Source organism: Ptiloglossa arizonensis, chromosome 2 (assembly GCF_051014685.1).
Source record: "Ptiloglossa arizonensis isolate GNS036 chromosome 2, iyPtiAriz1_principal, whole genome shotgun sequence".
NCBI lineage: Eukaryota > Metazoa > Arthropoda > Insecta > Hymenoptera > Colletidae > Ptiloglossa > Ptiloglossa arizonensis.
In genome coordinates, this window is record NC_135049.1 from 6916138 (window position 1) to 6943588 (window position 27451).

The following is a 27451-nucleotide window of genomic DNA, read 5'->3' on the forward strand; positions in this document are numbered from 1 at the left end:
GGAAAAGATCGATGGCCTGTAAAAAAATCCAAGGTGGCCATTTGGATGATATCTTGTTCCATTGTTAACTCCCAAGTTTGTACTTTTAAATGAAACAAAAATATCAAGATTACTTAAACCGTTTCAGTTTTATTCAAAAAGGAAATCGACCGGTGATGAATGGGACACTCTCTGTAATCGTCTGCACCGCTGATATCGAGAAGAGACAAAAAGTAGGTAGGTATCGTTTTCAAAGTGACAAAAAAGTGTCTTTAATGATGTATGTATCGTTACGTCACTCAAGAGCGTCCGAACATTTTTTTTCAAACCTTCAAGACTTTATCAAATCCATTTTCCGAATGGCTTTGGTTACAGTGAGATAAAGTCAATCACGTTGAAAGGGAATATCTGAAAAATGCTTCGCATCCTTCAACGTACGAATACACATCGCTTCCCATCGTCTGCAACCATTATTATGCTAAAATCCAGGAATTTCAGTTCCGTTGTACCATTTCTAACTGATCGAGATTCAACATATATTTTGCATAAAAATAGATTTATAGCTTTTATTTATTAAATATGGCGAAATATTAAATTCTGTATTACGTTAATCATGGTGAATACTTATCAGAGTTGTTCCCACTTTCAAATGACAATATTTGTATTTGAATTGAAGTAATGAAATCACCGCTCCGTTCTACTGTTTCTGTTTGCCTATCTAATGTAAGCAGCCATAAACTCAACCGATTTTTATCGCGTGACGGATTAAATTCTATCCAATGATGAAAATAACAACTTTTGTATTTGCCATCGTATTCTCGAGAGAATATTATCCGAGCACAACTTCAAGTCATTTTTTAACAATTCTTAATCAAGTATAATTTAAAATAGTTCGAATAGGATTGTGTCGAGACACTGGATTCTTTAGACCAATCGATATTTTATATTGGCACAACATTACAAAAAAATGTGTCGAATCTTTCATAAGTTCCTTCGAGTTTTATAAACTCAACTGTATCTGCATGAAATGAGATTTAAGATTATTGGGTATTTAATTTTATAAGGTTTCTAGGTAATTCAATAACAAAATAAATAAAATATTTCTTAGACGATCACTTCTTTAAAATGGGTACAATATCTCATTATATAACAAAGTTTAAAGTACAATAATAATCGTCGCTAATAACCAGTGTAGTTGATGTGACGCTGAACCCTTATATAGAAAAAAAAAAAACGACAAAGTTAACCTCTACAATTATAAATGAATATATTCGTAATTAAATTTTTCAATGATGTAACATCGTCACAAGTTGACAACATATCTTATGGATCGATATCAAGTAGAATTTTAGTTTACTTTGTACAAAGAAATTAGTCTCTGAAAAAGGTTGAGGTTAAACGATATCAAAAAAGAAAGAGTAACAATAGCATGGTCCCTACGACCGTACGACTGTAATTAAGGTCATACTGTAGACTCTTAGTTAGACTGTAACCAAAAGCACTTAAATATTCGACCTTCCTTTTACCATACCTTTCCAGGAGATTAAGAAATAATTATTTGAAATTAATAATCCATTATTTGTTATTCGGTGAATGCTTTGTTAAAATTTCGTTAAAAGAATTTAATAATCGCTTTATGGAAAACACAATTCCAAATTCGTGCGAAACTTGAAACAAAATTTTTCAACGGATTTACAATTCAAAAAGATGTGTCTTTCGTATATCGAAAGTGAAATAAAGAAAAGTCTATATTTTATATAAAAAAAAAAAAAAAATGAACAAATTTTCATTATAAGGTTACAAATATTTCTCCTACAAATATATTAATCAAATTTTGATTCTGACATTGAAGTTGCGGGATATTTCGATACATTTGTCTATAAAATTTCCGTTAGAAGTCTCTGATCTCTGACAAGGATAACGAAATAACCTATCTACGTGCATGTTGCTCGGAAATCAGATGTCCTTTCGTCAATTTTTGGAATTACTCGCCGAGAACTCGTAGTTATTTGACCACACGAGTCTCAAAGTCTCGAAAACGGTTTGTTGAACATTTCCATGTTCAATCACTCCCTTAAAAATGAAAGTACAATAGTATCTTCGGAGCTTTCAAATCGATCACCATGTTTTAATTACTCGGCATGTACCGGAAATAGTTGATCGATTTATCAAACACGCCATCGATTAATATTCTTGTTTCTCTGTAACACAAAGGAACGGTCTTCAATCTACCATCCGGTCTAAATAATTGAGATGGATACTTCATCGTTGTGTCGTGTCAGGTTTCCATTAACACATTGCCACCGATATAGGTGGGTCGTGCAGCCGACATGGAGTTTTGTGAAATTTGAAATCGGTAGAATCGCCCGAAGGCAATAGCGAAACAAATTTCACCCATTAGCAGCCGGCGCAGCATACATGTCACACCGCGGTTGTCATCAATACAAATATCTGCACGAGATATCTGTCCATACTCCTGCCGACTGGTTTCACTATGCAGTCCCATACGTGGAAAAAGCTCGAATATGCGCGACGAGACGAAGACCTGTACATATGTACATAGACTCGCTATAAACACGGTGCTTTAGATTGAGTTAATATTCGAAATTAAGGCGTTCTCCGTTTACCAGTCTCGGCAGACAGATAGTCAGTTTTCAAAGTGTTCGATAATTCTAATCAATGCCTGATACTCGATAATTGCATTAAAAGGGATTACTGTTGTGTAGTGTCTGTTGAAAAGAAAATACGTGGGAACGTATTTATCTAAGAAAACTCATCCCTTAGGAGAATATATACTATGCGTCGAAGAGGTTCTCTCGAGTGTGTTCTTTTCTACTTCACACTGTAGAGAAGAATTAGGGGATTAACTGCTTCTAATACCCTCTTCCACACTTGAGTTCTGTCTCGCGCTGTGTAAGGTTCTAGCAAGAACGGTATACCTTCCCGAGAAATAAAATATCAAATAAAATACAGTACGTTATAGTTATTTCTTTTAATAACCCGTAACTCCCAATAGTGTCTTTCCATGATCGAGCAACGAGGCAAAAAGATAGAAAACTGGATTGTAAGAGTGTCTTGTACAAAATCGAAAGTTTTAACTATGTATACGAAACGATTGTTGAAATAGGTAATTTTCTTCGATAATTTACTACACATTGAAAAGTTTCAGTTGAATAGGAGAATTCCTTCAGTCGACTCATCGGTAGCAGAGACAAAAATTATAGTAGACGAAGAAAGAAAGTAAGCATGGTCTGGTTCACGAAGAGATACGTACAAACTCACACTGACTCCTGATCGTCGCATAATTGGTGGAACAGTACGGTATAAAAATATGAAAAACGCGAATCCACGGTTCCCTCGAAAACAGCTGTTACTCGAAGAGTAAATTCCCAAGGTTCTCGTGTTCGCGTCAGACAGAGTAGAGGACAATGCGAGAGCACTCCTCTATTTAAATACAATAACCCGAGGCTATTGTAAAAAAATTTATACGCCCACATACACATGGACGCACACGAATACCCGGGCTTTATATATGCGACCCAATCAATGGTATTTCCGCTCGCCAAATAACAAGTATGTATGTATACTCAGAACCCAATCACGCGTGTTATCCCATATTGTGCTGACCATCCACTCCAGCCCTCTTGGAGGATCCATCCCATCTATGGTTACGCATACACTTGAGTATGCGTCCCTATGCAACGATGTATCTATAACACATTCTACAAATTTCGAAATTAAAAAAAGAGAAAAAAACAAATCGATAAACACGATAATGATTCTTTTTACGGTAACTCCCGCTTTCAAGTGAGAAAATCAACGTTGGAAATTCACTTGAAAGTGGGACAGATATAGATTTTTATCTCAAACTAAGGCCTAACTTCACATATATTGTTTGGGTAGGAAGGCGAATGAGATACGCCAAAAGTGAATGAAATAGAGTAACGACGAGCGAGTCTTGCATTATGTGTGCTCGGTGGCCGAACATTTTGGAGTAACACTTTTTGGAATAACATTTCAATGATTTTACCGAAACTTGGATACGTTGTAGTCTTTAGCGATATTTCAATGTATTTTGAAGGATTTTTCGCAATATTGAAAATGATTTATTCTACGGTATATGCAGACACACACCTCTAGCTTCGATTCATTTTCATATGATAAATTTTAAATTATCATCATTTTATTCGTCATTTATTTGTTTGTATAAAATATTTCTGACAAAACAATTACGGGACTTCCCCATATTTATTATTTTTTACAAAACTTATATTTACGAGAGAGAAAAACCGTGTATAGCGAAAAAAATTAATTAAAAATTAAGCGATATTATGTTTGTTTTTGTTTGTAAAAAGTCGAGACTCCTCGAATTCGAAGGTCTGTTCTATAAACTTAGTTTCGCTATTGCTGTTCGTGATTAAATTCTTCATTTTCACAGTATTTCTATTATGATTTATGACTTGTAACACCTATGATCTCTATCTCATAAAATGTGATGTAGATACAGGTAGAAACAAGAAACTCCAATTTACCAAAAATTTTATATTTATGTTAACGATACGATCTGAAATATTAAAAGTTACTCGGACAGATAGAAAACTAAGATAAAGCTGTATAATTAGTAGTAGCATACTCCAGGGATTCAACCACCGATTGCTGAAAGACAGAAGTTTGTACACACGCGTCACGAGGTGAACACAAACGTGAGAGTTCGTGTAATATACGATGTAATCGCATTCCTATGCATGCATCAAGCCATGTAGGCACAGCGGATTATCTAATGGACGACACATGTTAAGCACTACTGCAGTATCGATACTACGAGACTATTCCGATATGCACATCCATGTTATCGTCATATGCACTTCTTTGTTTTACAATATTTACCAGCAATAAATCATACAAATTTCCGTTTCGGCTCAATCATCTGCCGTTGATATTTTGTTTATCCATAATGATCTCTCTTGTCTTTTTGGCCAATTCGTTTCTGTCTTAATTTTCACTTTATGTATTATTTTGCCATAAATAATATTCTATCGCATATAAAACGTGTTTCGTAGGACATTCTGAACAAGAAAAATCATACACACTATGGGTCTATCTTCCTTTTTTATCAAGTTACTTACAGTACTCGCAAGATGGACACAATGGTCACATTGACACCATATTTATATTTTGACTAATTTACTTCTATTCGTCTATCAGATTTTTAAAAATTACAACTACATTTAACAAAAAATAATTGGAAACTAAAAACCATTAAGAGACAATTATCATCGTAACGTTTGACTATTCCACTATTTTATCTTTATTATATTGCTATATTGCTTGGGGCAATAATTTCAAGCAGCTAGTACATTTTAATCGAGTACTTTCATCGTGTCTACAAATATTCTTTTCGTACAACTATACCAAATGCGATTCGTTATAAACCTAAAATATCATATCGACGATATTACAGGGTAGTTCAAGTCTGATTGTATACGTAATAATACCGCCTAATTTGAAAATAATTAACAGAAAAAACGTTTTCCCTATATGTTTTTACGTAATATCCCCCTCCTCTAGACGATCATAGTTTTGAATGTAGTTACACATACGACAAAATTCTTTTGTCGAAGACGTTTGCAATTGTTCGTTAGTGATGTTAGGCAAAGGAAATCGCGAGATATTTTGATAAAAAGTAAGAGAAAATATTATTTCATTCATTATACAGACGATTTATTTTACCAATGCGCGTATGCTCGAGTCATTTGGTTACATAAAACGCGTTATATTAGTTTTATTAACATTATAAACTACATCTACTGCCGCTTCTTTTTTGCTTTCATTTGTATCCTACGACCTTTTCCTAATCTTTGATTTAATTTTCCGCCTTTTCCCTTTAACATCTTTCCTGGTTTCGATGGTCTTCTGTATTCAGAAACATCTGCAGAACTCGTTCTTGTATTCTTCTTATTACCGCGTTTTTTACCGCCAAAACCGAATTTAGCATCTTTCATTTTTCGTTTTGCGACTGCTTTTGGATCCATCCGTTTCTGCTGCGGCTTCTTTTTGTCATCTAGGAAATCCAGATCCCGTCTCATACCCTTACGGTATTTCTTAACTTCTTCTAACAATTTTCTCTTCTCAGCATGCTTCTTCAAAGTTGCTTCTATTTGCATTTGCTTTCCTACTTTCCTCTGCTGTCTAAGTTGTCTGACTTTCTCCGATCTCTGTGTTATTATTTGTTTCTTCATGAGATTTTCTCTGACTCTTTGCATGTGAACATCTGTCTTTGCCATTTCAGCAAAATAATCGTCTGGCCTAATCGTTGGAATTTCAAGCTTTTTTAATCGTGCAATACCATCCATAACACCTCCTTGCGCTTGCCTGTGAAAGATTGTCTCCCTCTGAAAATCGTTTAGAACAGGATCCTCTGCCGGATCATACTGAGGTAACTTCTTATTTCCTTTCAATTGTTTTGAACGCCTTACTTTTTGTTCTTGCATTTGTAATGCTAACTCGGGTGCTAAAGGTGCTGGCGCATTGATCATATCTAATCTTTCTATCCAAGGCAAATTTAATTTGATACTTTCTAGTTTCTGTTTCATTAGAGTCTAAAAAAGATTGCAGGTATCGTTCTTATACTGTTTCCTTGGAAAATGAGTATCGTAATACTTACAATATCAGTTATTATCTTATCATACTTACCACACAATTTTTGTGCGTTTTGTTTGTTTCTTCGATAACTTTGTTCAGACCGGGTTTTAGTAGATTCTTTGTAAAAGCTTCTCGTAACTGTACACGTGAAAAAAGAGAGGTTAAAAAAGGCTTATCTCTAAATATATTGAAACGTAAATAATATTTACTTCTTCATCTGAACTATTATATTCTGAATCAGATTCGGACGATGCTGGCGTTCTTGTAGTTTTCTTCATCGCTTTCTTTACCTTCATTGTAACAACAAATTTACAAAATACACAATTTCAAGTTCACTATAGTAAACACAGTATCTCGTACATTTAACACCATCTATTGGGAACATATTAACACATTTTAAGCATACAACTTACCGACTTAAGCGATAAGCAATTCATTTTGACAGAACATCTTTTGAACACAGTTAAAATAAGAAATTAAGAAGCACGTCACTTTATTTTTTAAAATAATTACCATTTTACATAAAAGATTATGAACAATTACTAATTCCTCTTAAATTTGATTAGCATATCTTAAATCACTTCTTAATCGTTTCTATCTTGTGTCACTTTTTAATTCATTAACAATATTTAACATTTAAAAAATAGTTAATGAAATTTGCAATCGTGTTCATAAAATCACAGATTCTACAATTTTGTTTCTTTTCAAATATTTATTGATATAAAAATTGTCATTCATCGACTATACAAAGAGTGAATTCTATATTTTATCTCTGAAGCATATATTTATAAAAAGTTCAAAAGAGTTGCACAGTAAGTTACTGACCAATCACGAAGCAATTTCAGTTTAGACTGTACTTTGATGCGCAGAAATCTCACGAAGCTCGTGTCTGACGTATCTTATGCTCTATGCCAACATTTTTTGTCACAGCTGGCTAACGACAGCGAAACGTCATGACGGATAGTGATACGAAACCGATGTCACGCTTATTGAAGCTTGCTAATAAATTTAATTGCTTTTACCTGTCAGGTAAGTGAAATCGTTTTGGTTTAACCATGCATTACTTTTTCATTTGTTCCAATTGTTCGATTCTAGAACGAATAGTTCATAGAAACGCGTGGCTTACCATCCTGTCTACTGAGATATTGATTTTGAGGCTGTTGTGTATTCTTTCTCGTATTTTCATCGAAATAATAAGAATATCTGTTTCTTTTGCGTAGAACGCGAGTGAGTTGCGTAGAACTTTTTGTACGTATCTTTTTTCACATCTAATACTTGATTATTCTTATTTTTTTAATAATAAATACTTTGAGTAGATGAGATTATGTAGATATATTTGTTAAGGTAGATATAAAACATGTATGTCATGTCATTGTATTTTAAAATCTATATGAAAATCAATTTGTGCATCATTTAAAAACAAATATAAAAATATATATTTTTTAAAGTATTTCTAGAAACTTTTGTATATGTTATTTTTTAATTATTAATTGAATATGGTGTTGTTAATGTTACTGCACTGTTTTTGTATTGGCAAAAATATTTAAATGTTTTACCTTTGTTTTTATTTGAAACCTTCATTTTTATCCATTATATTTGTATTTGAATGTTTTGTAATAAAATATATAGGGATATAAAATATTGAATACATGTAAAAAGAAAGGGAAGATATATGTAAAATGACATATTTTAAACATAAATGTATGTTACAGAAGTAATACTTTTAAATTCAATACATTTTTTAGGCTTACATGCAGGTGAATGCAGAGCCTTTGTTGTTGATGGACAACAAGTTGGTCTTGTACGTCCAGATGTAATGAAAGAATTATTAAACTACCCTCAGGTAATTATTGTACATTCAGAACTTTAAGGATACTCAAAGCAGACTGTCTATATTTTCATTTGACTTTACATTTTTAAAGGTATTTCAAGTAAATCCTGAGTATGTGCAACTTAATCCTGCATTTCGAGATTATTCAGAAAGAAGTGCTCGTGTTGATGAAGTTCTAAGGGAATGGCGTGCAGGTGAAAAATTTTTAACATTACGAGGATGGAGGGAGGAATGTCATGAAGTACGCGCACAATTCAATACATTACCATTATTTAAAATGGATCGGTCTGCTACATGTAAATAAATATTTTTTCCTAGCAAGTGACTAATAAATTTTCTCCTATTAATAAATTACTGTTAATTATCATTAAACTTCTAGGTCTATTTGGAATTCGTAAATATGGTGTAGACATTAATGGATACGTTATGGATCCTGTGAAAGGTTTATCAATATGGTTACAAAAGCGTAGCCCAAATAAGCAAACCTGGCCTGGATACTGGGATAATATGGTGAGTGGTGGGTTAAGTGTTGGTTATAGCATTAATGAAACTGCTATAAAAGAAGCTGGAGAAGAAGCCAGTATTCCCAATAATCTTATTGCAAAGCTGAAGAGTGCCGGTTGCGTGTCTCTGTTTTTTGAAAGTGAAAGGGGTCTGTTTCCCAACACAGAGTTTGTGTATGACCTTGAACTACCACCAGATTTTGTACCAAGTAACAATGATGGAGAAGTAGAGACTTTTGAATTACTTCCAGTCAATGAATGTTTAGAAAGGATACTGTCTTCACATTTCAAAACAACATCAGTGCCAGTTGCCCTTGACTTTTTAATTAGACATGGATATATCACAGCAGAGAATGGTGATTATAGTCATTTTATATTGTAAAGCAATATTTTCATAATATTAATATATTATAAATTTTTTGTTGCAGAGCCTAATTTTATACAAATTGTGGAACTGCTTCATGTGCCTCTGCAGACCATGTACAATCAGCCACAAAAAAAATGTAGACTAGCTGCTAATGGTGAAGCAATTGAATCTTTAGACAGAATTTAAGTTTAAATAGACTTTAATTTAGATCGTGTTAAAGTTGATTAAATTAAATGAAGTTGGCTTTCTTTTGCGGTTTTCTTGTATTTGGTCAATTCTTCGCAGATTTTATAATAAATGGTGCAGTTTTATACATGTAATATTTGCAAATATGTTTATCTATGACTAAATAGTGGTTAAAGTATTACAAGAATCAATTGAAGAAGTTTTTATAAAATTCAACTTAACTCTTATTTTCATGAAAAATATATAAATACGTAATTTCAATAGCTATATTAATCTTTCATTTTTATCAATCAGCGTAAAATTCGTTTTGTTACCATAATGGGTGGTAACATTGATAATGAAAGAGTTCATTAAATTCAATTTTTCGAAGCTATTAATAATGGCTAATTATACTCAGAACATGTCAAAAAACGAATGCAGTCATTGTTGTATTGAAATTTTCATTTAAAACACTAAATAAAGGCGTTATTTATTTTGTAAAATTGGCACAATATATGGAAATAATTATGTATTCTTCAAATAATTTAAATTATATTAATTTATATCGTATTGACATTTTCAAAGTCATATTATATCTTTGATTTATAAACCTTTGAACTGAATTTTGCACAATGATGAGTAGAAGTTTTCGCCGACTGTACGAGTATATTCAAACGAAACGACTTTTAATATACATCGATGTTGAATTAGAAGTATTATTAATGCAGCATTCCAGAACATAGGTTTACTACTAAGATTTCAGTTCTAAGCGACAGGAAATAACGATAGTTTTTTCTAATGTTTGTAATCGAACTTTTGTACTAAACTTGTACACTTAACAACAGAGTACATAGTACCACAGCAGTAATATCCTAATATTCTGCATAGAATTAAGATGAAATTCATTCACAGTATTATGATCGTGAATGTACAGTATACTGTTTTGATATGTTAAAAAATTTATAGACGAATTATGTCAACGTATGTGTTTTATAATCCAGCTATGCTGCCAACAAAAAGTGCTTAGACTCAGCATTTTCATTCAATGACTATTTTGAGAAGAGGAACAAAAGTGTTCGCATGGTTTATTGTATGTAATATAGGTAGATTTTTAATTAAAATGCAGATTGGTACTGATGTTCTGTTTGTGATATCAGCGAATTGCAAGAACAATAATTGTTTAAGTAGCAGACGTGAAATACATCAGTATATCTTTTTCATATTATATCAGTATATTTTGTAAAAGTTTTAAATTCATCATTTATCTCATTTATTGCATTCCTCCTGTAATCTATAGTTTATTTTTGTACTTCATCATTTATCTCATAGTATGCAAAAAATATTCTACAATTTTTTTCTCTAAATGTTACACCATGATTACTAAATATTTTCAGAGATCTTTCAGTTGTGTTTAATTTATACATTGTATTTCTTGTGTCTCAAATGCATTTCAAGTGCATCTAAGTCAAGTAACTTTTTAATAGTAAACGAATTTATCTAAAGAAATATTCTGTGTGTTAAAACTGTTGAAGAATCATTGTGAATATTTCTACAAAGTTTTTCATAATTTTACTAAAGTTAAAATGTTTCCAATAGTGTATTTTATTGATACAAATGCTTTTTTGCTGCTTCTTATGTGCAAACCATATAAGTGAGATTGAAGTAATCTGAGCGCAATCTAACATTATTTGGTCTTATTGAAACTAACCTGAAGTGTTAAATAAGTTTACTACTTTTGTATGAGAGATTATAATAATGTACTAGTCATATTTGTCATCGTCTTATATTTTAACTTCAATCTGGTCATCAAATTTAGTATCTACAATGCGTTTGTTTTAAGAGAAACTAAGATTTTCATGTTGTGACTGTTTTGTGATAGAAATGGGTACGGCTGGCCATACTGTTTAATGCATGAATTAATATTGTCAACGAATAAATTTAATAAAATTTATAATATCATAACTTTTACTAGTGTTACCTTGATGATTGTCATTCTGGTTGTGAGTTCAGTATGGTTATTAATTGTACAATTAGTGCAAGAACTTCCCACTTCTTTTTTTTAAACAAAATCAATATGTAAGACGAAACATTCATAGTCATTTTCATTTTTTGTATTACGTGAGTGTATTACATGTTGTACTTAATTTTCATAATCCTTTATAAATATTGAATTATTACATATCCTTCGTTATAAGATATAAGTATATAATGATTCATTAGAACCAACAGAAAAGAACGACGCGATTACAAAACACACATTAACGTAATATAAATAAAGTTCAGACGCTTTGTACTTTATCACTGTACTCTATTCAGTTTATGTAAAATAATACTTGCAATAATAAACTAATGTTAACAGAACTATGCCACAGTTCTTGCAAGAATAATTAATTAATTTCAATCAAATTTAAAGTTATAAATTTAATGTCTAAATTAAAAGTTACGTTTATTTATACAAGTTTTTTAAATATCATATGAAATAGATTACAGGTTGGTATGTCAGTTCACTAGAATCTTAATGAAATTATTAAATCGTATAATAAATAATTTACCTATTTTTACATACAGTGTTCTACAAATTGTTATTTTTGCGCGTGCACGTGTGTGAAAGTCAATTGTGCATATACTATATATTCGCACGTGTGAATAGACATACAAAACATGCAAAAAATGCGTGGCGTACTACACACATATGTATATATGCTTTGAAGACCTTAGAAATTACATATGTATGTAACCAACTGAATATTTACATTTTATTTATATATACGTATTTATCTGTTATGAAACTATGCAATTATTTTTTTTCAATTTATTTTATACCATACATTTAATACTTATTCAAAAATGTTTAAAAAAAAATTATTAGTCAACTAACCCAGACTGATATCTGTTAATTTCCTGAAATTAAATTTTAGGAAATGCATTTGTGTACATTTTTGGAGACTAGAAGATTTCTGTTTAAGTGATGACAAAAATTTGTCATAAAAATTTAATGAAAGGGTAATAAAAAATGGGGTGGTCGGGTTAGTGGGGATGCTTGAAAAAAAGAAATAACAACAAAATGTGTCAGCAGACTGGTGGGGGAGGCCTGACTTTATCAGAAGAAACAAAAATCGAGCGAATCAGTCTCCATTTGAACGGTGTGGAAGAAACATACTACCGTAATCGTTCTCGTATTTGCGATACTTCCGGTTGAAATTTATCGTGAATTTTTCAACATCTTCGTAACTATCGGTTCAAAATGTAATTTCAGTGAATAAACTAAGTGAAACGAAGTGTTTCTCAACGTGCTTTCCTATTTTAGAAGTACGATAAATAAGTAATATAATTTAATTATTATTTAAACCAGTGGCATGTTTATGAAGATTGATTTAGTTTATTACTTACGATTTTACGAATTTGTTGGCAATAAAGTGCATCATGGTTGCACCATGTTGCGAAACTTGTCGTTGCATATATACTAGGTTGTTGCATCTATATTATACTATTTTAATCTTAAATTATATTATCCTATTTGATTCAAATATGTACAAAGTTTTTAAAAATGTTGTCTGTGTTAATATACTAGTTTAATTCTTATTAATTCTGTATTGATTTATTTTTTTAATTTCGGTCTCCGTTTATTTTACAGTTAATTTCAACTATGGGTTCTACAGAATTTTCACTGAAAAAATTTACTTCTTCATCAACGCAAATTTCATACGGCTTAAATATTCTACACATTTGGTAATTGGTAAGTACTTATTAGATTTTATATAGTTGAGGTAGCCAATTTATATCTCAATTGTAACTACAATATATAATCTGCATTATGGAATAATTCGGTAATATAATAAATAGAATGTATTAAAAAGCGTCTCGATCCCGCTATTTGATTTCATTTCGAACCGCCATTTGTATGTATGTACAAGATGTATTCAAATATGATAGATCGGTAAAAATGGAATTCGTAGGTATTATTTACCTCGTACAATCGATGGTTGTTAAAGCTGCCAAATAAAAGGATCATCTCTTCGACCGTATTATAGTTCGAGTTACATTAAACATATTTCACAGAACACTTACACTTCACATTTACTTAGCGTAATTACTTTATCATTGTCCAATGTCCAATAGTAAACTGAAGTAAATTTAATATTTTCTTATTAAAGTTTCAAATTATCGATATAGATAGCGTCGCGTTTCGATTTTATTCTCATCGATATTTAAATTTTAAAGTTCCACACTCAGCTGGGTTGCGCATGCGTGAGTACATACGCATATGCATACTTAAATTCGGCTCTAAAAATTCCGGTTATGTTATTCTTGTATATTTAAATAATATTTTGATTTGGAGAAATGTCAGCCTCTGTGGGGAGAAGAATTTTGAGGCATTTTTGTGGAAATTACTTAAAAAAGTTATCAACACATATGAAAATTGTTAGATTTATTTCTATTACAAATCACAACCTAGAAGTTTGTACAAAAACAAAAGTTCCGACTGCTGGAAATATTTCAGCAGCTTTATTAAAAGAATTCTGCAATCCACTTATTATAGAAACAATTAAACCTCCTAAAATATCGCAAGCGAACGAAGTAAGTATGGAAATAATAAAATTATTTTCATAAAGTATTTTAGAATCCTGTCTCAACAATTTTCATCATGAATTCAAATATGCTATAAATAATAGACTATATGATTATAATATTAATGGATTTATGTCAATTCATATAGATATTGCTATTAAACTCAATAATTTTTTCATATCGTTTGCGATACAAATTTACTTTATTTTAATAGTTTTTTTATATTTTGTTTTGCACAGTAATAACTAGTTTTACAATTTGTATCTAAGTTTCTATGCAACAAAAGAATTTTATTTGAGACTTTCATTATTCACTTGGCATCATAAATAAATATTATTATTAAAATATTTTATAATATGATATAATCTAAAAGAAAAATATTTTAACTATAATTCTGTTTTACTTCTCAATTTTCGTAAACCGTAAATAATATTATAAAATGTGGATTGTCAAAAAACAAATGTCTTGAACATATTTTGTTTTAATAGGTTCTTATCGAAGTTGAGTACTGTGCTTTAAATTCATCAGATGTTTCATTAGCCAAAAATATATACACATTTGAGCCATGTTTGCCAATGGTTCTTGGTTATGAGTTTGTTGGAAAATTGATTCAGGTTGGAGAAAAAGCACAAACATGTGGGTATAAAATTGGGGATAAGGTCATTGCTCTTAATAAAAGTAATTATGGAGGCTTCAGTGAATATTGCATAGCAGAAGTTAGCGTAAGCAAGTTTCATTAAATTGATCAAATTCATTTGCATCCAACTATAAAAGAAATTTATAGGATATTTGGAAAGTGCCATCTGAGATAAGCTCATTAGATGCAGTGAGTCTACTTAATGATTATATTACTGCTTTAGTTGCATTAGAAAGGAAAGTTAACATTCAAGAGGATGATATGATTTTAATTAATGTTGGTATAAGTAGTATTGGTTTAGCAGCAGTCGATCTGGCAACAAATGTATTCAAAGCTCAGGTTAGATGGAAAGCATTCACAATATAGATATATTCTGTTAGAATTTAAGTGGTTTGTTATAGCAAGTATTAATTCAGGTAATAAGTGTGTGCGCTACAGAAGATGGAGCAGAACTTGCCAGAGAAAAAGGAGTCATTGCATCTATAAAATTTAAAGATCGCAAATTATTAAAACAATTACAAGAAATAGCTGCAGATAAAGGCATTATGGCTATATTTGATGATGCTGATGGTGAATATCTTAAGAAAGTCTTAGATTGGTAAGTAATAAATGTAAATGAGAGTCAAACTCTGAAAAATGTTATTGATTCTCATATAAGACTGATCAAGTAATAAACACTGGTAGCTGTTATGTCATATTTTTAGCTTTACTAGTGTCTACAAAAGTGGCGCAACAATAAAAGATTTATTGTGCGATAGCAGTTTTGCTGTAGTGGTACATCATCTTTCTCGCGAAGGTACATAATTAGTTTAAAAATAAGCACAATTTAATGTAGGATAACTTGTGCATTTGTAATTTCTGTCATAAAGGGAGGTTGATAATTGCTGGGACAACAGCAACTATGACGGACACGGACTCAAGTAATTTTAGTGTTACTGGTTTTAGTTTACAAGAATTCAGAAAAAAGGAACCTGAAGCATATCGGTATATTTTTTTTTAAATTCAATAGTTTGAAATTGTTTAAAGACAGGAATTGTAATGCTTTTATTCATTTAATCAGTCAAGCTGGAGAGGATGTGTTACAATTTTTGGAGGATGATCTCATTAAACCAACACGTGTGTTAACTGTTGGACTGAATAATGTAAATGATGCTTTTGAATTAATCCTTAACTACGAATGTACAGGAAAAGTGAGTGGATAGTTGCTAATAGTTTATAGCTTTAATAACTCATTATTTTAACTCCTACTGTGGGTAAATATTTGTATAGTATCAAAGGAAACAATTGTCAATTTCACAGGTTATTGTCGATGTAAAGAATAGAGAAGCTAAGGTGGTAAAAGTAAAAAACTAATACAGAATATCTAATTTTGAAGTAGTAATCAATCACAAGGTTACATATGTGCTAGAGTATTCTATCCACATTTGCTAAAGAAGCACAACAATTGATAAGACAAGTAAACTAATTAAACGATACAAGCTATGCATAAGGACTAATTACGCTTTTTTTATTATATATAAGAGATTATAATAAAAAGTATTTATGTATAATATACAACATATATTATACATAATGTATAATATACGATTTTTAATAAAGTATTCTTTATTTCTTATTCTCTATAGTTAAGAAAATCTATTTGTTTTCCCACATATTTTTTAATAATTATAATAAACCATATTTTAGCTATTATCAATATATAATGCTATGTATTTTCATTATAAATTTCAACATGAAACAAACTTAGCATATTGATTGACACTAATATTTTAGTTTCTGTGGTATCATTTTTTAAGGTACAACATTCAATTATGCATAACACTATATAAAACTTCCCATATATATTTAGAAGCATATAATTTGTAGATATTTTCTACCAAGAGAAGCAGCAATGTCAGATAAAGTTTTATGTATTCAGCTTAATAGGCAATGTATTAAGGAACAGTATCCAGTCCAATATTAACTATCAGTTTTTAAAATAAAATGTTGCACATTTATACTCTTATACAAATTTTGGTATCATAGATATGTCCATGATGTTTTCTTGTGAACATATCTATTTAATAGCCCTGCAAATTCAGTCACATTGTTTAATTTGAATATTAATTAATTCATATAAATAACCACACCATAATTTCTTGTGTGAAAGACAAAATAAAATTTATGCAATAGAGGGTTAATACTATAAAAATAAATTTAAATACAATCAATTTTCAGCCATTTTTAAAAAAATGTCGAGTAAAAATAATCGAATTGAAAAATCCAGATGCTTATTTGTTTAATGTCTCTCAAATAATATATAAATAAAATGTCAACACGAACGCTTCGCTTACATATGTATCTTGAAGTTATTCAAAAAATAAATTTTTATTTTTTCAAGATACTTGCATTTGTTTACCACAAAGGGCTCATAATTTGTGACAAGAAATTGAATGCAAATAAACAGACTGAGCATAATGAATAACTACAATATATATGTGTTTGATTAAAAAATTGAATTAATTTTTTTTTATTGTTGCTATGCTATGTATACAGAGTCCTATTTACTATACGTTAGGTGTTCTATCTGTAATTTCGGACTTCATCGTATTTTTATAGCACCTTTGTAATACTTTACTGATTTCCTCTTTTCAGAGTCAGACAGATGTTCTTATCTTGCTTCTGTTACATTTCATTTGAATTCGCACTTATCCTTTTAGACGTTTTCTATTTTATACATATAATCACTTTCATAAATTTCTTTCTTCGAGTTTCCCAAGACGTGTATGAGGAACAGCTTAATATATCAGAATCTATCGGTAGTTGTGTTAAAAAACATATAAATTATGTCATTTGGATTCCCTTTCAAAATCATAAAAGACACGTATAACTTTTCTTCTTTTAAACATCTTTACGAGATATTTCATTGCATCAACTTTAATGAGATACCCTATATATGTATGTGTGTATTTATATATAAGGAAATAGGGAAATATTTATTACCTTTAAAAGATATTTTTACTCCGAAGAACCGAAAAGTATCAAAAATAAATTCTGATGTTTCTCTTGAGGTTCTCTACAAACCTGCAATGTTTAAAAAAATTGGAATATTCATTGGACACCGAAGTTTCCTTGTAAGCAAATATCAACTTTGTTCTTTGAAACTCGAGAATGATGTTTCTTTCACTCGATAGTATATCGTGCTTATAGAATTTTATTTCTGTGGTATTTGCCCTCTGTGGAAAGGTTCAAAACGAATTAATTAGATATATTGAGGACTCGTTGTATTTTTATCGAAATATCTTTTTGAAATTGCGGACACAGAATACAATGAAGTATACATAAAAACGATAGTATGTTTTTTTAAAAACTTTGAAATAACAAGGAGGAATTCAGTGGAAATCGAACAGAAGTGAGACAAAAATAACTATCTGAATTGAAGAGAGCAAAAGGTATAAATGTGTTAGAAAAATAATACGAACTTTGTAGTTACAGAGATAACGCTCAGCATGAAGGCTTAACGTAGAGCATAGGAGCTTTCTGAGAAAATTACTTAAATTCCTCACTTAAATAGATAAGTATTACAATTATTCAATAACCATTATTCTAATTTTCTTTATTTGCACTCCATTTTTGTTACAAATTACATGTACTTTATATTAAACGTAAGTATCTTCATTAATTCCAACATAAATGAAGTTTTCCGTTTAAAATTTTGATTGCATTCTATTTAGAGGATATCAAATAAATTAGAATATGGAATTCTCGATTCGATTATTTTTTCTCAACAATTTCTTCACAATAGCGAAAAGTATTCTGTTTCAAACCAATGTTTGCACCACTGTTTTCACAAGTCAGCGTGAAAAATGTCATAAAAGAAAACATTTTCAAAATCTTACCTTAACACTAAAACTACCAAAGGGGTCATTTCACCCGTTTTGAATTTCTTTTTAAAGTTATTCAATTATTAACTGCGCTTTCGCCCGCAATATTCGGTGGCAATTATTAAAATGGAAAACTAATTATATTCGTAAATTAATTCGTCCTTTCCCCTTCCACTTTCGAAGATACGTTTAAAGTCAGGTATAAATAGGAATACCTTCACCGTTGGTTGTTTCAATATTAAAGACTACTAGTAGTTGATTTTCTCGCGAATGTCCTGCAAATGTATCGTGCATTTAACTATTACAAAAATGTATACAGAGGAGAATACTAAAGAAATTTTCTGCCAATTAATTTGAATAGCAGTCGATATTCCGTTCTCTCGAAGGGCTAAGTGTTTGCACGACGTTGAGACAACAGAAAATTGCACGCATACGATTGTACTCAGGTAGCGGTATACTAACTCGGTCGTGGTCATTATCGGTTGCTCAACGCCCTTTTATCGAAACTAGAGCGTTTTGTTGCGGAGCTACCGACTAACGATTGAAACTTGAGTAAAAGTCCTGAGAACGGGTCCTTCGTGAAATCAATTATAAATAAGTTCCTCTAATGGTAGCGAAGAATTTTGTATCGCATTTCTATGGTCGAGTTTGGAAGGCAAAGAATAGTGACTGTACTTTAAGTAACTGAAGCTTATAGACATATATTTGATTCTTAAATCATGAGACTACAATCGATACGGTATTTTTAGCGAGATACTCTTTTCAAAACAAAACAATGAGGAAGATCAAATTGTAATCTCTACTCGAAAGAAATTGCTTTGATGGAACAATATTTTGCTGCTTTGATTAATTCAACTCGTTCGAAAGGATTTTCTAAATAGAAATTTCACTCTTAAGTCGTAACATGATACCTAGGGACACATGCCCCTTCTGCTTTATCATAACTCTGTAAGAACCTATGAATGTAGATATGACATAAGATTCAGACGTAAACAATCTTAATAAGTTGAGTGGACGGTGACATTGCGACCGAGAGAATAAGGTCGTATACGTGATAGCGACCGATAACCGTTGACTGGTGAAGTCACGTATACGTGACAGCGACCGTCACAGTCTGAATAATTTCCACGTTTGCGTCTAATAATAGCATTACTCTTTTTCTTCTATTACTAATTTCGGAACAAATATTGTATAAGTTGGTACTATTAATACTTTTAGGTTATCAACGTTTAGCTGGATTGTTTAAAGACTGAGTATATATATTTTCTTTTATGGGTATGCATTACCCATTTTATATACCCCCTGGGTAATATATATATTTTATCAAGACATTTTATTGCACACAAATGTGCAATTTCGAATACAGCTGGGCCTTTTTTTCAAACTTCTCTGTATTCGACGAATATAATCCCAATACTTGACTCTTCTAATATATTGTACACTGATTAGGTATCTGAATGTTTCTAGTATTTGTATAGCATGGATGTATACTATAAATTTAGTCTAAATTCAACTTCAAATATATATTCATATAATACGTGAATACTTTTTTATTTGAATAGTTATATTCAAATAATGATATTATTGCGAACTTATTAATTATATTATTGCAAAACTTCCATACAAAAAAACCCTTTCAGTATCCGACTTGTTTTTACGATATACTTTGTGTCAATAAATTGTAGTTTATTAGTGCAATTAACAGAGATATTATAATACTTTTTGGCAAAAAGAATATGATTTAAGATTTTTAAATTTTAGTAAAATTTCATTACATTTATCTTTATTACAGAAGACAGAGAAACACGTTATTTACATTTTCTGTGTTAAATTTATTTAAAGACATTTTTATCGGAAAAACAAATAAAGTTACAAGATGTAACCATTATTATCGATGATTCAGTAATAGATCTCAAATAGATCTTGAATTGCAAATACAGAAATTAAATATGAAATTTTATTGAAATCTGTTCAGTCATATAGACGTAAACAAATTATTTTTTTTGTAATAGTCGAAACGTGTTTAGGTGGCTTTAGAACGTATTTTTTTTTATACCGTAAAAAATTTTTTTCGTAATAATGCATCTCTTTCTTACAAATTGGAAAATAAGAAAATTGTAATACATTTAGTGACAAGATTCTTTGAAAGGCATCTACATTGCAGCTAAAAAATAAGTCTTGATAAAATCCACGGGGGAGCAATTTTTACTCTGAGGCACATAGTTGTTTTTTTTTTGTAGGAACAAGGAAACTATATTTTATATTCTCCTCTCAACCCTAGTTGCAAACTTCTCGTTTAACTGACCCGTATAATACTCATGGTTTCATCTCGTACACGTGGCAAGAAATTTTGTTCACCGTGTTTCACAATGATCCTTATCTTCTATTAGGTTTAGTTTCGTTCCATTCTTTCTGCTAGGTCATTTTTATTGAATCAAGATCGAAGGTGGCGTTTCGTAGCCACCTTGGAAATATATGCATACTTGGCAGGGGAATGCCACGAGCATTCCAACAGCTATTTTGCGCTTTATTCTTCCACGACGAACAATTAGAACGCCTTCGTATCGTTAATCATATGGTTGGTTCGGGTTCAAGGTGACACCTCCCGGGGTAATCGAGGGTGTGGTGAACGCGATTTCAAAATTCAATTGTCCAGTCCGGCACGATATCGCGAGTCCTTATGTAAATGCTGCTTTCTCTACAAACCTTGCAACTGACGTGTCACCTCTGACAGAGAGAGAAAAATTACGAACATTGCTTTTACCTGCGTTTTAACGGCTATTTATTTCTCGCGTGCATTTTATAGCGACATGGTTTCTAATCACCTTAGCGAATTGATACAATTCGTTATCGATGTCTTCCGTACCGTTTTTATACTCAATTGCCTTTGTGATCTTATATAATTGCTAAAGTATAGAGCTTCATAAGGTGAAATTGATCGATGTGATTATACTAGGTTGTTCAAGAAGTTTTATCGAATGACACAACTTATTGAACAACCCATTACTTAATTGAAATTTGCTCTTTACTTAATTCGAAGATTGAACGTTTGAGAGAAGTTTTTATTTAGGAGAAGTCATTTCGCAGTCCCAAAGTGTGATATTATAGTCTTCAGACTTTAGATTTTGAGGAAATTCTATTTAAATTGTATTAGAAATTAGGTTGAAGTAACTGATTGTTCAAATTAGATTTTCTCGCAAAATTTTAACCACTTCAGGGATGAATTCTTTCGTTTCAAACATGTCGTATATGTCGTATTATATTATTGGGAAATTTAATTATATACGAACATTGATTTATAATTTTAGTAGTTAATTGTAGTAGGATTACTACTCTAGAGAAGTCTGCATGTTAACGATAGGAAGATTGGTTAACAATGACGGTCCAATTGGGAGGCTTGGGAAAATTATCGAGATTGACGAAATGAGGTTTGCTCGCCAAAAATGTGAGAGAAGATGTGTTGGAATTTATTTAATACTATTTAATAATAAATTCATTTTTTCATTGAATAGTATTAAAAACTTCTTATTATTTGACTTGTAGGTAAAACTGTTTTATTGTACTATCAAATATGCCATCTTTTATTAATTTCAATAATTTCGGAATAAAACGTGTTGAATATTTGTACGTGAAAAGTATATAATAACGTTAATAAAACTAGACAAAGAATGTCGACTAGTCTAAATTTTCAAGGTTTTAGTTTCTAGTTTCTAATTTGATGTTTTCACTACTGACTATAGAAATTTTATTTACTGGTGCTTTCAGTAGAACCAAAATATTACTCTATTATATCGTGTATCTTTTTTGTCACGAGCATTTACAATATTTCCATTCTTTTTTCTCGATCATACGAAATAAATCAAAGCAAATATTATAATAAAAGAAAACTATTTTTTAAGGTTAATTAAACAAAAAAAAATAAGATAAACTCTACGCAACAAACTATCTCAGAGAAAAAACATCATTTATTTATCGTATTCGAAAATTTATGAAAGGTAGAACAGTGAGTAGTAGAAACAGTTTGAACACCTTTTGAAAAGTAGTGCATAAACATATTTGCAATGGTATACAGTTCCCTTTTTTTCATTGAAACATGATTTTTGTCGTTCAAGATTACTTGAATGTCAACGTGTCCTATGCAGTTGAATTTCTTTTTTATGAACTATATCACTGCGTATAAGAATTAGTCCAATAGTTTCAAACACAGTACGTGCCTTAGAACTAAAGATTATGGCACAAGCGCTGGATGCGTACACCTTGGGCCTCACATGCACCAGGGCCCACATAACATTGAGAAATTATTATTTCATTTGAAAACTTTATCTCGCTCAAAAATTTTCTTTACATAATATTACTTAAAAAATAACATTGATCAATCCATGTAAATAATCTATCAAAATAACGTTTATTGAGAACGAAATTAAACAACAGTCAGTTTATGAAAATATTGATAAATTATATGCTTTATAAAGCAAAAGAGTACCATTCTAAAACTACTTTTTCCATAATTTTGCATTAGTAATCGACACGTTCAACTTTTGTCAAGAAATGTGTAAATCAAACCGTGCGTCGTATTTGTTAAATTCCGTTTCAATAATTTCAAATATCAGAGAGGCCCACGAAACAATATTTGTACCTAAGGCTACTCAAATCTATAATCCCTTACTGATTACGTATAATAATTTGCGACAAATTGGCGATCCAAATGTACTGTATTTACCGATGAGGACTTCTCAGCAACAAGTACCGAACGTTACCATATTTTGCAAGAAATGCAGCCCAGAACGGTGGAATTAATCACGGAAAGCGTCTCTCGGGTTACGCTACGTCCGAACACATTAACTGTGCACACAGATACGCGATCTTTCAATTAACTGCCGGTGGAAAGAGGAATTACAGACGATCTGCTTGCCAGATGTCGGAGGTGGAGAGAAATAAAGGTTCCCGGTGGATCGAAAGGACAGGTTACATAATATGCATCGAGTGCAAAAAGTCACGGTTTCTCGGGACTTTCGCGTCGGACACACTTCGAAACTTCTCGCTCTTCTTTTTTACTTAGACTGGCTACTCGATGCGCACTGTCTTGAACGATTTCAACGGTTACCTCGCGGGAATTCCGTTATCCTCGAAGGATCGAGGAATGTCGAAACCGTAACAAAAGTAGCACCGTGGTTCCTGATGTAATTCTAGCTCGTGATTAACACAGTGGATCGGAACCGTGCGAAGAAATCGATCATTCAATTTTTCGTACGGATATTTCTTCTCGGTTGTACCATTTAGGAAGACTGATTCGTTGACAAATTTCGCGCGAGTGTTACACATCTGTGCAAACGTACACAATTTAATTATTCTTCGGCTCTTTAGCCATTACCAACACTTTGCTTTGGTTATTACTAATGTACCGAATAGTACGTTATTTACTAATCAAATGTGAACGAGAGGAAGCTACAGAGGCGGGAAAAATTCTTGTGTAGGTAAAAATCTTGAACAATTTTTTATTTGTTACTAATTGGTGTAACATCTTATGGTGGACGAGCAAAAATTGATCAGTAAGTGTTGAATGGATTAAATGTCGGTACACGAGAAATAGTTTAGATTAGATTCTGGCTTCTCTAGCATTCGTAAATATGTTCTGCATGTTCTTATTCGATGAGTTTACTCGTATATAAATAAACCTTTCCCACAGGAGTCGATATGACTCGAAACCTTTTTTATATCTAGCTGCGTGCATTTGGAATAAAATACGGATTATAGTACTCTGTGCATAAAATTGTTCTCGATTATTAAAATATACAAGTATATTTGGTTCGTGTATATTATGGTTCGTTCATATATCTTGTCTAATTATCCATGTTCTCTTTCTATACTTTTTATTTCATTTCATTAATTATCTCAGAACGATTCCTGTAATGTTCTTTTTTTTTTAAATTACATCTAAAACACTACCTGCAATATTTAATACTACAAAACGCAACACTTAATTATGCTGAATATTTAATCACTTAAAACTACGATTTCTGTTTGAAATAAATCCGTTACATGTTTCAAAATAGTTTTTTTCATATGTGTCTCTATAAACATATGTCCCTACGTACGTACATCGATAAAGTTGAATCATTGTTCTAGATTCGTCCTTTGGTGAAGCGATAAAATTTCATGAAAATCGATGCTGAACATTCGTCGTGTTCTCCTAGCGATTTTCCACCATAGTTTGACAATCCACGATGCAAAGGAAGTCGTTAAAACCCGCTTGTCGTTTCTTTCATCAGCGCATAACTAACGAGAGACGTTCCTCTTGTCGGTGATAGGAAATTAATCTGTCGAGCGTGCGCGATGATCGCTAGATTGATCGCAGATATGGCCTCGGTTGCAAAACAGGAACGAGATCATAGAAACAGAGGCAGGTAAGTACCTACGTGGCGAGAAACGAGTGGGAGAGCTTACGACAGTCGCATATCCGCGTGGCACTTACGCGGTATTTGTCGCTCTGTCCGCAACAACGATAAAAGGAAATGGCCTCTGAGACCGCGTATCTGTACAATCACTTTTGAGAGCACGGTTCACCTAGATATGCTAATATGATTAGAAAAGAGCAAGGGACATTTGCAAGGCTTTCCTTTCGGCTCGACCGGTAAATTGCTCCCCGTTATCTAGTCACACGTGTGGAACTGTCCCGTGCACGTAATAATTTTATAGTTGTTGAAAATATCGATCAGTCCTTGAAACACAGTACCTGCGAATTACCATTTTTGAGGAAGGGTATCCGGTAATGTTACCTGGTATATCCCGTGAGTATTTTTGCGATTTTAAAAGATACAATGGAACCTCGATAAATGCAACCACGATACTTACATGAGAGCTTCGTCGATTAGATCGTGTCGACAAGTAAAAATCATGGTCATTTGGGAGGAAATGCGGTGTCTTCCGTTTGAGCTAAAAGCAGATCGTTGGTAAGAGATCAACAATTACGCTAGAGATCTAACATTGGTTATGAGTAGCGAGGGTATACTGTACGAGTATGGCCTATTGGACCGGTTACTTTAATAATTGATTATGCATATGAGAATAACAATGTCTTTAGATTACCATTTTGTAAACAGGGTATCGATAGTATCGAAGCGTATTGTGAGAACATATGTACCTACAAATGTAGGAAATATAGTGGAAGTCGATAAAGGAATCTAGACCTCGATAAATGTAACTCTAGTACTTGCAATACAATCCTCGTTCGTTGCGTTGCGTTGATAAACGGAATGTAGAATTTTATTGTAGTTCGAAGACGTATCCAAGAGATACCTAAATTTTAATTCCATACACACATTTTAGTCATTAGTAAGTAAATATGAGGTTAGGTACCGCGCTTTATACGTATTCTTCTTTACCATATTATAACCCGAAAAATAAGATTCTGGCATGCTATATTTATATAATACTTTGTTTAATAATTACTGATAGTTTTTAATACGTAACTTTCACTTAAATATGTCAAGGTTATGCTTTGAATATGTTATGTATTGTGTTATGTATCAAGGTTATGTATTGAATAACAAATTGTTGGTGATTTTAAAAACGACATTGGAATCCTCTTATTATGTTATCATCGTGTTCGTTTCTGTGAATCGTACAAACTCCTCTTCAGAATTTTTTCATAATAAATGAGGCATCCTGTACACGAAACGAAAGGAATGAAAATATATTTATTGACAATAAACTCTATATTTTTGACTCTTTTTACAGAGCTGCTAGTTTCCTTAGATTCTTTCTTCTTATAAGACATTCGCAAAGTGACTGCGTGGGTAAACAATTTTTATAAAATATCTTCTTTACTTATTTTTTTCTTAGCCGCAATAATGCAAGTTTAAGGGGTAAAACTACCCTCCTCCTCTTCCAAAGTTAAAATAATATAGTGTATATACATCAGAACCAAAAAGATAAGCTTAGGATAAAAATTGAAACAAGTTACTTCGTGTATGTTCCTTATTAGTCACAATTTTTTAAATTTTCTAGATTAGCGTTATTAATGTTTATAGTTATTCTTATACAAATATTACGGCACACTTCTTTCACATCTTCGTTGAACCAAGGGTCAGATGGAATTTACAAACGGTATTGGTAATTATGATCGCTTTTCTATGCCTCAGAATAGTTACAGGGCACGGTCAGCAGTGGCCAATAATAAAGTTACGACAGATCGGCGCTAATGTTATGCGGAGGCTATGGCTGGACTCGTATTGTTGTGTCACTCAGTTCTCGTAGAATACGAAATTTTTCACGATTTAATTAGGACTAGAGACCATTTCATTCGGTGAATATTGGTTCAGCCTTTGCTTTAAAAGCAACACACTGAATTGTCACACTATGCTTTAAATAGTAAAAAATAGTTAGAAAGTAAACATAATGCTTTAACTTTTAGATTATCTATTAAGAAATTTGTGAATTTAGAATTTCTTATTTTTCGATACTTTTTGTTGGGGGTATTTTGTGTAGATAACTTAGAACAGGTAGACATTTACTGCAAGTGGATATTCAGTTTTGCATGAAAAATAAAAAAATTGGCGAGAAACTTTATTAATGCTGAAAACAACTTTTAGTAGTGACTGTATGATTGTGAGTCAGACAGTGGTTTACGAACGGTTTACAAGATTTACAGAGAGCTGAGAGTCCTATAAAGGTGATCCACACCCAGGTTGACCTTGAACGCCCATAATGAAGAAACGATTGCTGAAGTTCGCAAAAAAACACTTGATGCTCTAAATGATTTAATCTTTCGAAACATTGCTAACGAATCTTTGACTCGTAGAAAGTAATTCTGACTGGAGATCCTGGCACGAAACTTTTTCAATTTGGAAATTTCTTATCGAGAATACTCTTATGATATCTTATTTACTTCGCAAA

At 31.7% G+C, this 27451-nt stretch overlaps 5 protein-coding genes across 9 annotated transcripts in view; 3 read left to right on the forward strand and 2 right to left on the reverse strand.

Annotated features, from left to right (window-relative positions):
* The window catches only part of LOC143154849 (uncharacterized), a 575162-nt gene extending 561579 nt beyond the window's left edge, over positions 1-13583 (reverse strand). For both annotated transcript variants that reach the window (XM_076326866.1, XM_076326865.1), the window contains exon 1: positions 13455-13583. The gene's annotated coding sequence lies outside the window, so the exon portion shown is untranslated. The remainder of the gene's footprint in view (positions 1-13454) is intronic.
* LOC143154851 (putative rRNA-processing protein EBP2 homolog) lies at positions 4284-7073 on the reverse strand. The gene is made up of 4 exons (XM_076326872.1): positions 7035-7073; positions 6831-6911; positions 6673-6759; positions 4284-6578 (listed from the first exon to the last, which is right to left on the reverse strand). Exons 1-4 carry the CDS (start codon positions 7056-7058, stop codon positions 5784-5786), a joined length of 987 nt encoding a protein of 328 aa, XP_076182987.1. The 5' UTR covers positions 7059-7073; the 3' UTR covers positions 4284-5783.
* LOC143154852 (uncharacterized) lies at positions 7513-9646 on the forward strand. Of its 2 annotated transcripts, none has more exons than XM_076326873.1 (5): positions 7513-7650; positions 8367-8464; positions 8544-8748; positions 8832-9311; positions 9384-9646. In XM_076326873.1, exons 1-5 carry the CDS (start codon positions 7575-7577, stop codon positions 9506-9508), a joined length of 984 nt encoding a protein of 327 aa, XP_076182988.1. In that variant the 5' UTR covers positions 7513-7574; the 3' UTR covers positions 9509-9646. The 2 variants fall into 2 exon arrangements, with proteins under 2 accessions (XP_076182988.1, XP_076182989.1); XM_076326874.1 differs by lacking the exon at positions 7513-7650 and adding an exon at positions 7726-7869.
* The window catches only part of LOC143154848 (uncharacterized), a 120772-nt gene continuing 104270 nt past the window's right edge, over positions 10950-27451 (forward strand). For all 3 annotated transcript variants that reach the window (XM_076326861.1, XM_076326860.1, XM_076326864.1), the window contains exons 1-2: positions 10950-12796; positions 13122-13223. The gene's annotated coding sequence lies outside the window, so the exon portion shown is untranslated. The remainder of the gene's footprint in view (positions 12797-13121; positions 13224-27451) is intronic.
* LOC143154850 (quinone oxidoreductase-like protein 2) lies at positions 13667-16301 on the forward strand. Its single transcript, XM_076326871.1, has 8 exons — positions 13667-14065; positions 14545-14778; positions 14841-15032; positions 15110-15291; positions 15398-15489; positions 15563-15677; positions 15754-15883; positions 15993-16301. The coding sequence occupies exons 1-8, from the start codon at positions 13829-13831 to the stop codon at positions 16044-16046; spliced, it is 1236 nt and encodes a 411-aa protein (XP_076182986.1). The 5' UTR covers positions 13667-13828; the 3' UTR covers positions 16047-16301.

Excerpts from the sequence above, each read along its gene's own strand:
- LOC143154851 (XM_076326872.1), bottom strand. The coding sequence starts at position 7,058 with ATGAATTGCTTATCGCTTAAGTCG. Across the intron at positions 6,912-7,034 it reads ATTGCTTATCGCTTAAGTCG|GTAAAGAAAGCGATGAAGAA; the intron begins GTAAGTTGTATG and ends GTTACAATGAAG. Across the intron at positions 6,579-6,672 it reads AAACGCACAAAAATTGTGTG|ACTCTAATGAAACAGAAACT; the intron begins GTAAGTATGATA and ends AATCTTTTTTAG.
- LOC143154852 (XM_076326873.1), top strand. The coding sequence starts at position 7,575 with ATGACGGATAGTGATACGAAACCGATGTCACGCTTATTGAAGCTTGCT. Across the intron at positions 7,651-8,366 it reads TAATTGCTTTTACCTGTCAG|GCTTACATGCAGGTGAATGC; the intron begins GTAAGTGAAATC and ends TACATTTTTTAG. Across the intron at positions 9,312-9,383 it reads ATATATCACAGCAGAGAATG|AGCCTAATTTTATACAAATT; the intron begins GTGATTATAGTC and ends TTTTTGTTGCAG.
- LOC143154850 (XM_076326871.1), top strand. The coding sequence starts at position 13,829 with ATGTCAGCCTCTGTGGGGAGAAGAATTTTGAGGCATTTTTGTGGAAAT. Across the intron at positions 14,779-14,840 it reads ATTGCATAGCAGAAGTTAGC|GATATTTGGAAAGTGCCATC; the intron begins GTAAGCAAGTTT and ends AGAAATTTATAG. Across the intron at positions 15,033-15,109 it reads CAAATGTATTCAAAGCTCAG|GTAATAAGTGTGTGCGCTAC; the intron begins GTTAGATGGAAA and ends GTATTAATTCAG.